The 14,020-nt window shown below is 48.0% G+C and overlaps 1 protein-coding gene across 1 annotated transcript in view; it reads right to left on the reverse strand.

Annotated features, from left to right (window-relative positions):
- Positions 1-14,020, reverse strand: part of CHRDL1 (chordin like 1) — a gene marked incomplete at its 5' end in the record, with an annotated part of 114,282 nt that overhangs the window by 11,546 nt on the left and 88,716 nt on the right. Inside the window, 3 exons of the mRNA XM_081336438.1 lie at positions 179-240; positions 1,753-1,846; positions 8,410-8,555. Of these exons, the coding sequence (XP_081192564.1) occupies positions 179-240; positions 1,753-1,846; positions 8,410-8,555 (302 nt within the window). The remainder of the gene's footprint in view (positions 1-178; positions 241-1,752; positions 1,847-8,409; positions 8,556-14,020) is intronic.

The following is a 14,020-nucleotide window of genomic DNA, read 5'->3' on the forward strand; positions in this document are numbered from 1 at the left end:
TTCATCATGTGGGTCTCTCAGTTGCTAAAGATATCTGAATAACATTTGTTTTTCCTGCAACAGAATCCTGCCCGGTTCTCATGCTGAAAAAAGAATACACCCAGATCTCAGTTATAATAATTTTGCCTGGGATGTGCCTTCCCCTCAATGGAGATGCTGCTAAGACAAGTTGACTTACAACTTCACGGTTGGCTGGCTGACGAAGGAGGTCATAATCCAGGTCTCTCAGTGACTCTTCATCTGCACAAGAGACAACAATGTCAAAAAAATAAATAAATCCTGGGAGACATTTGTGATTGAGCCCTTGCCAAAGGAAGAGTGGGGAGGAATAAGAACACAACTGGCTAGCTCACTGAAGTCTATCTGGCAAGGGGTAAATATGTTTATTTGGCTATGGTTTCACCCCAAAATGTCCATAACATTCTGATGGAATCTAAGAAGTCCAAGCAAATTTGCCTTTCAATAGTATTGAACGTTCAACAAACGTCTCATTCACAATATGCAAGTTTATCTCTCAACGTTCTCAAATGCATTATGCAAGGCTTACATTGTATTTTTACATATTTTTCCATTGGAGAAGATGGAGAAGTTATTTATTTTGGCTTTGACCAGGAAGTCAAGCTGCCATTCATGACCCCATTTTTATTGGGAAATACAGTTGCAATTCAAATTTTATACAGCACCCATTCATTGACTGGTTTTCCTCTTTCAGTAACTACTCTCTCTCTGGACTAGTGTGAAAAGACCCCAGATTAATCTTCCCTGAGAACTAGTTTGATGTTATGGTTAAAGGAAGCAGGCTAGACCCCAGGAAAGCATGAGTTCTAGTCCTGCCTTGGGTATGAAGCCATGTCTGTGATCTTGGGCCAACCACTCCCTCTCAGCCCTAGGAAGAAGAAAATGGCGGATTACTTCTAAAAAATGTTGCCAAGTAAAGTACAGGGAATTGTCCAGATAAGTACCATCAGTGAAAACCGACCCAAAGGAATTAAATATATATTATTCTTCCTTAATTAATATTAGATATCAATGTTAATATATTAATGTAGTCATATAATAGTTTATTACATTAAGATATAATTACATTTTAATCCATTCTCAGATGTTTTTTGCACAGGAAAGACAGTTCAAGAGTGTCTTTTACCTGTTAATAAATTGGAAAGTGTGACTTAATTGCTCACCAGGAAAAGTCCTATAACAATTGCCTTCCGAGTATGTAACCTTTTGGTAAAGCCCTCAAGAGTTTTACTACTATGTTCTCTGAACCTGAATCCAAAATATAAGGCACAAGACACAGAGGAGCCCTATGCATTCATAGTGATAGCAATAGCATTTAGGCCAGGGGTCTCCAAACTTGGCAACTTTTAAGACTTGTGGACTTCAACTCCCAGAATTCCTCAGCCAGCCAGTTGAGGAATTCTGGAAATTGAATTCCACAAGTCTTAAAGTTGCCAAGTTTGAAGACCCTTAAATTAGGCTTATATACTGCCCTATAGTGTTTCACAGTCCTTTACAGGAGTCTCTAAGTCAGACATGTCAAACTCGTGACGTCACATGATGTTGTGCAACGTATTGGAGCTTTTTCGCCATTGCCGGCAATGGGGTGGGCGTGGCTTCCTGATGACATGTCCGGCCTGACCGAACTGGCTGTGGGCAGAGTTTGCCTGCAATACTGCACTTGAACCACTGCGCCACCAGGCCTCCTAATAATGATAATGTGATGATGAAGTTGGTGCTGGTGATACTACTTACCTTTGCAAACTTGACAGCAAGAGTCAGTCCCGGAGACTGGAGAAGTGCAAGTTAATTTGGGACAGGTCTTCAAGGCACAATATACTTCTCCTTCCTGCAGTAAAGAATCAAACAAAACTCAAACTGGGTTGCGGCACTTATACAACAAAGCAATGCAAACAAAGCAATTGTTTCTTTTTCTTTTTCTTTTTGGGAAGTGTTTGGAAGTGTTTTAAACTGCAGTGAAGGTTAACAGGATCAACAACCTCTGCAAAAGATATGAGATTCCCCAGAAGAGTATCTCCTTGACTTATTTTATCAGGAGGCACAAAAAACGAATCCTTTGAAATCTCTCCAGCCGCAGGGCAAAAAACAGCAAAGTGAAACTACGGTACTCAAGTATCCTATTTGTATACGTAGCTTTCAAACTGAATTTGGGGAAGCTTGAAGCTCCTGGGAAGTTAATCCAAGATTCCAGGGTGGCAGAATGGATTCCTTGAATTGGGGTGGGAAGGAGGGACATTCCCTTCTAGAATGACAAAAGAGAAGTCCCTTGCTCCAAAATCAGAGCTAGAAATATGCACAAATATTTTATTTATTTTTATTTATTTTATTTTATTTTATTTTTTATTTATTTATATTTATTTATTTATTTATTTATTTATTTATTTATTTATTTATTTATTTATTTATTTAATTTTTATACCGCCCTTCTCCTGAAGGACTAAGGGCGGTGTACAGGGCAATACAATAAAATACAATATATAAAAATTAAAAGAAATATTAAATACAACAGCCCAATTCAATAGATTAATACAAAATGTTAAAATACCCCTAAACCCATCAGACCAGGCCGGCTTGTTCAAATAAATATGTTTTTAGGTCACGTCGGAAGGAGCGAAGGTCAGGAGCCGTCCGGAGCTCCACCGGTAAACGGTTCCAAAGGTCTATTTATTCTTCTCTTGTGTCTTGATGGCCAAAATCTGAATTTGTTAAAGCTCAGAGAGCACCAAGGACTCCACCGTTCAACCCTGAGCTACAAATTGTTGTGATTCTGTGCCAGCCAGTGGACCTGGCAGCTGAGTTCGGGGAATCAGAGGAGGAGGAGGAGGAGGGGCCTGGCGAGCCATCAGAGTCGGAGGAAGGCTCTGATGAGCTCCAGGACTTACAATCTGATGAAGAGCCTGGCCCTTCCACTCGCGCTCAGGCTGAGACCCAGCTGTGCTGGGAAGCTGAGTCAGACTCTGAGGACTCACATCTGGAAGACATCATAGACGCTCGCAAACACCGAAAGGTAACAAGAGCAAAACAGAGGGAGACAATGGGGCAGCTCCAAGGGAGGAGGAGAAGGCATTGAGAAGCAATGCCTAGGGGCTGTATAATTTATTTATTTATTTATTTATTTAGTTGCATTTGTATACCGCCCTTTCCCTGAGGACTCAGGGCGGTTTACAGGGAATTAAAAAAAATCCAACATACAAAAGTTAAAACCATATTAAAAAATATTAAATTGACCCTGTACACGATTAAAACCCCAATTAAAAAATTCTCCTCAGCCTGGGCCCGAGAGCTCAAAGAGCCAGGTCTTCAGGCCCCGGCGGAATGATCGGAGGTCGGGGGCAGTTCTCAGCTCCACCGGCAGCTGGTTCCAGAGGGCAGGCGCTCCCACTGAGAAGGCCCTATCCCTGGGTGTCACCCGCCGGCAATCTCTCACCGGCGGAACCCTGAGCAGACCCTCCCTGTGGGAGCGCACTGGGCGAAGGGCGTTTGAAGCCGGCAGCAGGTGTTCCCTCAGATACCCCGGACCCAGGCCATGTAGGGCTTTATAGGTAATAACCAGCACCTTGAATTTCACCCGGAGGGCAACCGGAAGCCAATGCAGCTCGCGGAGTAGAGGTGTTACATGGGAGTATCGGGAAACCCCCATTACAACTCGCGCGGCCGCATTCTGCACCAGTTGAAGCCTCCGAGTGGTCTTCAAGGGCAGCCCCATGTAGAGAGCGTTACAGTAGTCCAAACGGGAGGTCACAAGCGCATGAGTGACTGTGCGTAGGGCGTCTCGGTCCAGATAGGGACGCAACTGGCGCACCAGGCGAACCTGTGCAAAAGCCCCCCTGGTCACGGCTCCTATGTGATCTTCAAAATTGAGCCGTGAATCCAGGAGGACGCCCAAGTTGCGAGCCCTATCAACGGGGGGTAACACCTCACCCCCCATCATTAGAGGTGGAATAACTTGGTTAACCCGAGACGCCGATATGCACAGCCACTCAGTCTTGGCGGGATTGAGACGAAGCCTGTTTCTCCCCATCCAGACCTGAACCGCCTCCAGGCACCGGGACATCACGGAGAGGGCATCACTGGGTTGGTTCGGGGTGGAAAGAAAAAGTTGGGTATCATCAGCGTACTGGTGATACCCCACCCCAAAACTACGAATGATCTCGCCCAGCGGCTTCATATAGATGTTGAACAGGAGAGGCGAGAGAACCGACCCCTGAGGGACTTCACAAATGAGAGGCCTCGGGGCGGATCTCTGCCCTCCTGTCAACACCGACTGCGAGCGGCCCTGGAGGTAGGAGGAGAACCACCGTAACACGGTGCCTCCCACTCCCAACCCCCTGAGACGCCGCAGCAGGATACCATGGTCGATGGTATCGAAAGCCGCTGAGAGATCTAATAGGACCAGGACAGAGGAGCAACCCCTGTCCCTAGCCCTCCAGAGATCATTCACCAGCGCGACCAATGCCGTCTCCGTGCTGTGTCCGGGCCTGAAGCCCGATTGGTACGGGTCCAGATAATCAGTTTCCTCCAGGAACAGAGGGAGCTGATGCGCCACCACACTCTCAACAACCTTCGCCAAAAAGCGAAGGTTGGAGACTGGACGATAGTTGTTTAAAACAGCCGGGTCCAAAGCAGGCTTCTTGAGGAGGGGTCTCACCACCGCCTCCTTCAAGGCGGCAGGGAAGACACCCTCCTTCAAAGAAGCAGTTATTACTGCATGGAACCAGCCTCGTGTTCCCTCCCGAGCCGCATAAGCTAGCCAGGAGGGGCACGGATCCAACAAACAGGTGGTGGAGCTCAGTCTCCCCATGATCCTGTCCACATCATCAGGGGAAACAGGGTCGAACTCAGTCCAGATAACATGCTCAAGACCGCCTGATTCCTCCACATCAGACTCTGCCCAGTCAGAGTCCAAGCCGGTCCGGATCCGAGCGATTTTGTCCGTCAGATGATGACTGAACTCCTCGGCTCGTCCCTGCAGGGGATCCTCCCTCACCTCCTGGTTAAGGAGGGAGCGAGTCACCCTAAACAGGGCGGCCGGGCGATTATCTGCGGACGCGACAAGGGCGGCAAAGTAGTTAGACTTCGCCGTCCTTATCGCCGCAAGATAAGACCTTATAAAGGTTCTTAACTGCAATCGGTCGGATTCGGATCGGCTGGATCTCCAACCGCTCTCTAGACCTCGTCTCCGACGCTTCATCTCCCGGAGCTCCACCGAGAACCATGGAGCCCAACGGGATCTGCGCCGAGTCAGAGGTCGCATGGGTACAACACAGTCGAGTGCCCTGGTGGCAGCCGTTTCCCAGGCCTCCACCAGAGCCTCGACTGGGCTGTGGGTAAGGGTGATAGGTATCGGCCCAAGCGCCCTCTGGAACCGGTCCGGGTCCATTAGGCGCCTGGGGCGGAACCACCTGGTCGGTTCCGCCGCCCAGCGGCGGGGGATGGCATGACGGAAAACCAGCCTCAGGAGGTAATGATCTGACCATGACAGAGGGGTGATAGACGGAGAACCCCCTCCCAGATCATCCAACCACTGTCCAGACAGGAACACCAGGTCGAGAGTATGATCCCCCTCGTGAGTAGGGCCCTCAATAACCTGGGTCAGGCCCATGGCTGTCATGGAAGCCATGAACTCCCGAGCTAACTCCGACGACCCCCCCAGTGATGGCAGGTTGAAGTCACCCAGGACTATAAGCCTGGGGAACTCCACCGCCAACCCTGAGAGGGTGTCGAGCAGCTCAGGCAGGGCTGTTGCCACACAGCTGGGCGCCAGGTATGTGAGCAACAAGCCCAACTGAACCCGAGGACCACATCTCAAGAGGAGGGATTCACTCCCGGCCATCTGGACAATGGTGGCCTCCCGGGGACACAAAGTCTCCCGAATAACCACTGCCACCCCACCACCCCTGCCCTGAGCCCGTGGCTGGTGCAGCACCCGGAAACCTGGTGGGCATAACTCGGTGAGAGGCACCCCTCCCTCCGAACCCAACCAAGTTTCCGTGATGCACGCCAGATCCGCACATTCCTCCTCGATCAGATCACGGATGAGGGGAGCTTTGTTAACTACGGATCTAGCGTTAAAATAGACCAACCTGAGCTCAGGGGCCTGATCACCCTCATCCCCGGGTAGGAGGGTGCTAACCGGAGGGTCGGAGCGCGCCACCGCTCGGAGATAGCGGGGGCGCGATCCCAGATGTTGATATGGCCTTCCGCGCAAACACCTGCTGCCATTCCCTATCGCCGTGGGGATTTGAAGCCCCACCCCCACATTCCCAGAACCAGCAGCCACCTCCCCCGACCCCGTCCCGTCAGGACCTCTAACAGGACCAGACTGAGTGCCGGTTAAAGATTCCCTCCCTCCCCCCCCTCCCTCCCCCTCCCTAACCTCTTAAAATAACCGGCTAAAAATTTTATCAGGGGCCTCTTAGCATGTCTTGACTCGAGGCCCCTATCTAAGCCCAGCCACCTCTCGGAATCCCAAAGCTTGGGATCGTCATTAAGGGGAGTATGGAAACAGGCGACAGGTCGCGCCCATGAGGCAGGAACTGCCCTAAGGGCATACAAGTCCGCTTCGGAGTAATAATAAATCATACTGCGCTGAGATAGTCTTTTAGGGCAGATGTTGTGTCCAAAGGATCGCTCAATGATGGTGTATAGATGGTAAAAAGTCCAGTAGGCACATCTCCTAGTCTGCAAAGCCATCTCAGCTCTCACCTGAGATGGAAATCCAAGGGACAACCTCAGTCGTCCTCTCACTCCGGCTGAGGAGTCCAATCAGGAGCAGAGAGAGAAAAGGGGATCCTGAGCCAGGGCCACCCCAACTGGTCTCTCACACCAGTGAGGTGGTTACTGGCCAGTCCAAAACCGTCCTCCCACCACGGTCCGGTCCCAGCCACACTGGACTATCAATAGGAGGGATCTTAGTTCCCATCAGGCATGGAGCTAGCCATAATGCCTGCCTGTCAGCCGGAAAAATAAGAACAGGCAGGCCAGGCCTCTGTCAATCCTCGCATCTCCGGCCAGCGCCACCAGTCCGGGGGGGGGGGGGGGAAGAACAGGAACATTCTTTCCCAAGCACCCATCCGCCAGTCCAGGCAATCTTCTAACGGCAGAGAGAGGCAATCCCAGCAGATGTATTAAGTCCGGGAATTCGCCAACATGTCCGCCGGGGCCGATGACCAGGCCCACCATCTGCAGCCACCATCCGGGAGGAGAAAAAGGCTCCGCGCCGCCAAAAACGGCGCCAGCCAGCTGGTGATCGTAAGAAGATCTCTGACCGGTGGGGATCGTCGCCGCTGCCCCTCCGACAAGCAGAGGGTATTCACGGCGAACAGGCAGAAAGAAGGAAGGCAGGGCAAGGCGTCCCGGACTTCTCGGCGCCATAGCGGAGAACAGCAGGTCGGCAGGCAGGCAAAATCTCAAACGCCGCAGTTCAAATCAGAAGCCGCTAACTGGGGGGGGGGCTGAGCACCACAAAAAAGCAGCGCCCAGCAGCTGTTTTAAAATCCCCCCAATCCCCAGAGACGCCTCGGCAAGCCGGCAGAAGAGGGAAGCAAGGAAGGCATCCCAGACTTCACATCGCTGTCGCAGTGCTCAACGCCATAGCGAAGCTCGGCAGATCGGCAGGCAGGCAGTTCTCAAGAGCCGACAGTTCAGAGCAACAAGCTGACAGTTCGGAGGGGGGGGGGACTCAGCGCCACGAGGAGCAGCGCCCAGCAGCTGTTCCAGAGTCCTCCCAATCCCCAGAGTCACCTCGGCAAGCCGGCAGAAAAGAAAAATCAGGCAAGGCGTCCCGGGCTTCACGGCGCTGCAACAGCGTTCGGCGCCATAATAGAGCTCGACAGGTCGGGAGGCGGCAGTTCTCCAGCGCCGCTAGTTTGGAGGGGGGGGGGCTCAGCGCCGCAAAGAATAGCGCCCAGCAGCTGTTTGTTAACTCCCCCACCCCCAGAGTCGCCTGTCCATACCGTGGGCCTCCCTAAGCGAATTCCTTGGAGCCCTCGAAAAGCGCCCGAAGCTTAGGTTGCGTCCGTCGCCATCTTGGGCCAAAAAAAAAAATAAATAAAAAAAAATAAAAAATAAAAAGGGAAGGTGTGGGCGGTGCTGGTTGCTGAAGGCAACCGTTTGCAAAGGACTCAAGTTTCATGGGATCATGTTCTGATTGCCTTGCCTGTGAAAAATTCTCCGTTTGAATCGTGTTTTGTTTGCCTTTTGCTTTGGGACATTTTGCAGGTCTGTAAATACTATTAAAAAAGGGTTTGTTTTTCCTTCATTTCCAACCTACTTGTTGAAAGAGGGGTTGGTCCTTGTGAGTTAACAGGACTCACGTATGCTGGGACAGAACACAAATATTCTCTTACATCAAAGCCATTTGTGCCTGGCCGAAGCCGGGGCTTCACTTACAGAACAACTGCACTGCTCACACTGATTGGGTTGTTTGTCTCTGAAGATTCCTTCTATGACAAACATCTCCTCATGTTGGTAAATGATCCCACTGTAATTGCAGGGCTTGCCAATGGTTCCCAAGCTTATTGCAGCAACGGGTTCATCTGGAAAAAGGGAACAGCCGATGGGAAGAAAGCATTAGCGCAACCAAACTCAACCAAGAGGCTCAAACAGGACAGATTAAAGAGGGTAAATAGACCGTATGCATCCCAGGATAATGTTGCAGGATCCAGTCTGGTCGGTCACTGGGATGAGAGGTTGAGCCTTCTGAGCTTTCGGATTTGTGCTGAAGCCCATCCTCAGGGAATAGAATAGAATAGAATAGAATAGAATAGGGAATAAAATATAGAACAGAAAATATAGAACAGAACACAGAATAGAATAGAATAGAATAGAATAGAATGGAATAGAATGGAATAGAATAGAATAGAATAGAATAGAATAGAATAGAATAGAATAAGGAATGAATAGAATAGAATAGAATAGAATAGAATAGAATAGAATAGAATAGAATAGAATAGGGAATAAAATATCGAACAGAAAATAGAATAGAACAGAACATAGAATAGAATAGAATAGAATAGAATAGAATAGAATAGAATAGAATAGAATAGAATAGAATAGAATGTAGGATGGGATGGGAATGGAATGGAATGGAATGGAATGGAATGGAATGGAATGGAATGGAATAGAATAGAATAGAATAGAATAGAATAGAATAGCATAGCATAGCACAGAATAGAATAGAATAGAATAGAATAGAATAGAATAGAATAGAATAGAATAGAATAGAATAGAATGTAGGATGGGATGGGAATGGAATGGAATGGAATGGAATGGAATGGAATGGAATAGAATAGAATAGAATAGAATAGAATAGAATAGAATAGAATAGAATAGAATAGAATAGAATAGAATAGAATGTAGGATGGGATGGGAATGGAATGGAATAGAATAGAATAGAATAGACTAGACTAGAATAGAATAGAATAGAATAGAATAGAATAGAGAATAGAATAGAACAGAACAGACTAGAAAATAGACTGGAATAGACTAGAATATAGAATAGAATATAGAATACAATAGAAAATAGACTGGAGTGGACTAGAACAGAGCTGGAAGGGAGCTTGGAGGTCTTCTAGTCCAGCCCCCTGCTCAAGAAAGAGTGTGTGATTTGGATTATTCTAGGCATAGTATTTATGTGGTGCGTGGTTGTGTGTGGCTTTTTTTTGTTGTTGATTGGTGTGTTGACGGTGGGCTATTAAGTCACTGGCTGTTGTTTCCTTGTGCTGACAAGTCTTCGGCTTCTAAGTACCTGATAAGCTGGAATAGCCCAAAGCACACATTCTGTAGAGAGACGTTTCAGCTGCAGCACAAGACCAAAAGCTCAGAAGACTAAGCCTCTGGTCCCAGTGACCGACCCAGATTGGATCCTGCAGATAAAAAGGGTCTTCAACCTTCACGGCAAATGGCTGAACTAGTGGTCTTGCTAGGCATTTTTATTCGCACAGCCAGGTGGATGTGCAGGCCAGCGTTTCCCAACCTTGGCAACTTTTAAGACTTGTGGACTTCCAACTCCCAGAATTCCCCAGCCATCCATCTCAATTCTGGGAGTTGAAGTCCAAAGGCTTTAAAGTTTCCAAGGCTGGACGCCCCTTTTTTAGACCATGATTCAAATGCTTTAGGGACATTTCTCCCTTAGCTTCACCCAATATTTCTTTTCCTTTCTCCTAGACTCTTTCCCCCCACCCCCCAGTATTCTTTTTTTCTATATTTAATTTTTACTAAACATTTTTCATAGCAGTAAACATGGAATATAGAAAGCAAGAAGAAAAAGGAAAATATGAAGCAAAGAAGATTGTAGAATGAGGTGCAAAGAAAAGAAAGAAAAAGCTATACAAAGAGGCAGTTTCTGATCTGTAGAGTTACAATTTTATCCTCATTCGTCCCTCGTTAAATTACCTAATTCTCTTCTTTCCATATTCAACCCATATTCAATCAGCAAATCCATAAATCACCAGTTTATTTTTTTCCATTTTCAGCAAAAAAAAAGCAAAACCCAAACCCAAGATTTCTCCTGTCTCTAATACAGACATGTCAAACACAAGGCCCGGGGGCCAGATCCGGCCCGCGAAGTGGTTTCATGTGGCCCGTGAAGCCATCCTGGAAACAGTGCGGGAACGGCCCCCACTGCCTTGGCCCCGGCCCAGAGACCCTCCTTCTGCCAGAGACCCTCAGATCTCTCCCACTCCTGCCCGGGCCCCCATAGGCACCCTTGATGCGAACGATGTAGAGCTGGCCACGCCCACCCAGTAGGCCATACGCACTTTAGCCACGCCCACCCAGTAGGCCACGCCCACCCTGGCCATACCCACCCGGTCCCCTGAGGGCAACCGCAATGCTGATGCGGCCCTCAATGAAATTGAGTTTGACACCCCTGCTCTAATATCTTCGTGCGTGTAATAACCTCAGTGGTTTGCTTGCTGGCACCCAAGTTATTTGGGCACGCAGAGACTTAGCTGACTTTGCAAAGACACTCTCATTTTGTCTTCCTACCAGATGGATGGGTGGCTGAAGCCTTTTTATGTTCGCATTGTCACACAGCATAAAAAAGAAACGCTTCTGAATGATTTTACTACTGAAGAACGCAGGCTGATTTTCTTCCTTGCTTCTCTTTTTCATTCGTGAAGCTGGGCATCGAACCAAAGCAGCACGAGGTTTGAGATCACGGGCAAACGAATTCAAAGGCCACATCTCAAGACCTTTGCAAATCATTTATGTTGGCACGCTGCTACCTCCAGGCTTTGAATTGCTTTTGATGAACGTGGGGGGAAAGGGGCTGCTAGGATCTCTACGCTGTGCTACATGCATGAAATCCAACATGTTAGAGTCTTACATTTGTATGTAATTCCCTAAAGCCAGAAAGCACATTTTGATATTGAAACACCCGCAAAAGTGTTTTAACAACAGACTATTTTCAGAAAGGGGAGGGCAGGGAGAGAGAGGGAAGCACCACATATATTAATCGGGGTTGAAGGATAAACACTTGATCTTGGGTTGGTGTGAAAAGAGAAAAATGGGTGTCATAACTGTAGCAAATGCTTACATAATCATGAGATCCCCACAACTTCTGAAGCCCTATGTCAGGGGCTAAATTCTACATCAATGTGTCGATGAAGATTCTCAATCATACAGGTAGAGTTGTCTGAAGGTTGAAACATTGCAAATGGACTAATTTTGTTGTTAGTTTGAGAGATGTTTCATTGCCCATCCAGGCAGCTTCCTCAGTCAGAGCAAGGCAGCTAGGCAGAGTCCCTAGAATGTACCAACTCCTGCCACACCAACCTCAGAGGCTTTCTCCCCAAAGTGTGTTGCAAAATGCCGATGAAGACTTTCAATCATCCAGGTAGAATTGTCTGAAGTTGTCTGAAGGTTGAATTTGCAACTGGACTAAGCTGCCTCAATGGGCGGTGAAAGGTCTCTCAAACGAACAACAAAATTAAAATATAGAACATATAGAACAGGGGTCCCCAACCCCTGGTTTTTAGACCAGTGTTGGGCCACGGCATGCCAGCAACCAGTCTGCACAAACAAGCAAAGCCCCATCTGTGAGATGCAGGCAGCAGACAAAACCAGGCCCCCTCCGGTTCATGGAAAAACCTCTCTCCACGGAACTGGTCCCTGGTGCCCAAAAGGTTGGGGACCTCTGATACAGAACACAGAATAATGGGGTCAGAAGGGACCCTGGAGATCTTCTAGTCCAACCGCCTGCTTGAGCAGGAGATCCTAAACCATTTCAGACAAATAGTCCTCCAGTCTCTTTTTGAAAGCCTCCAGGGAGGGAGCACCCACAACTTCTGAAGGCAAGCTGTTCCATTGCTTGATTGATGATTGAGCATCACTAACTGATGATTCAATTGGTTGATTAGTCCAGTTGCAATAATTCAACTTTCAGACAACCTTTCCACATGAATGAATTCTGAATCCTCTTCACAAGTAGACTACAGGTTACTAATTTCCAAATACACATTCAGCTACCACCATCAAATCCTTGCCTGCTGTTCTGTTGCATTACACAATACCTGCTCTCTGGGCAATGTTGATCCAATTATTCCGTGGTAATGTTGTACAACCTAGCAGTTCGAAAGCATGTAAAAATGCAAGTAGAAAAATAGGGACCACTACGGTGGGAAGGTAACAGCGTTCCGTGCGCCTTTGGCGTCTAGTCATGCCGGCCACATGACCACGGAGACGTCCTCGGACAAGCGCTGGCTCTTCGGCTTTGAAACGAAGATGAGCACCGGCCCCTAGAGTTGGAAATGACTAGCTCGCATGTGCGGGGGAACCTTTACCTTTACCTTAATGTTGTACATGTGAGACTCTTTCCCAAGTGGCAATAAGCAAGAGGATGAAAAAGTAGCAAGAGCTTCAAGCCACCAGATGTTTAGCATGTGGGAAGATTTTTCTTGCCCTTTAGAAATTTCTGGCTTCCTCTCTGTTATAACACGATCTCTTGAAATATAATAAATATCCCTGTACAGACCCATGTATACAGTCACAAAGGCCCACTGGCTCTCTATTTTTCTGACTGACCTCGACTTGTTATAAAGCAATGTCAGATTGCAGCAAATGTGGTTGACAATTCTGCTCTCTACATGGGGCTTCCCTTGAAGACCACTCGGAGGCTCCAACTGGTACAGAATGCAGCCGCGAGAGTTGTCTTGGGAGTTTCCCGGTACTCCCATGTTACACCTTTGCTCCGCGAGCTGCATTGGTTACCAGTTGTCTTCCGGGTGAGGTTCAAGGTTTTGGTTATGATCTTCAAGTCCTTACATGGCATGGGTCCCGGATACCTCGAGGACCATCTGCTGCCGGCGTCAACTCCCCTCCGCCCTGTGCGTGCCCACAGAGAGGGCCTCCTCAGGGTGCCTCCGGTCAGGGAATGTCGACTGGTGGCCCCCAGGGGGAGGGCCTTCTCTGTGGGCGCCCCGGCATTATGGAACCAACTGCCGGTTGAGCTCCGGATGGCATCGGACCTTCGCTCCTTCCGCCGCGGGCTGAAGACCCACTTCTTTGAACTAGCTGGTCTGGCCTGATGGGGAGGGGTTTTTAACGGGTTTTTTACTATTTTATTGTCATTGTATTTTAATTGGGCATTGGTTTAATTTCTTTTTTATTTTTGTACTGTTATTTATTTATATATGCCCTGTTAACCGCCCTGAGTCCTTCGGGAGAAAGGCGGTATAGAAATTGAATAAACCTAAACCTAACCTGATTACCTTTTGCAGAAAAAGAAGACCATTGTTTGTTTATCGGGGGGGGGAGATGGACTTTCAATACACAGGTGGTCCTTGACTAACTACAGTTCATTTAGTGACTGTCCGAATTTACAAAAGCACTGAAAAAATGGACCTATGACTGTTTTTCGTACTTACAACCATACTTGCAAGCACAGCAGCATCCCCATGGCCACAAAATCAAAATCCAGATGCTTGGCAACTGGCTCACATTTTTGTGTCCCTTTTGCAACCTTCTGGCAAGCAAAATCAATGGAGAAGCCAGATTCACT

This window comes from Vipera berus (genome assembly GCF_964194415.1).
Source record: "Vipera berus genome assembly, chromosome: 11".
In the NCBI taxonomy this organism is placed as follows: Eukaryota; Metazoa; Chordata; class Lepidosauria; order Squamata; family Viperidae; genus Vipera; species Vipera berus.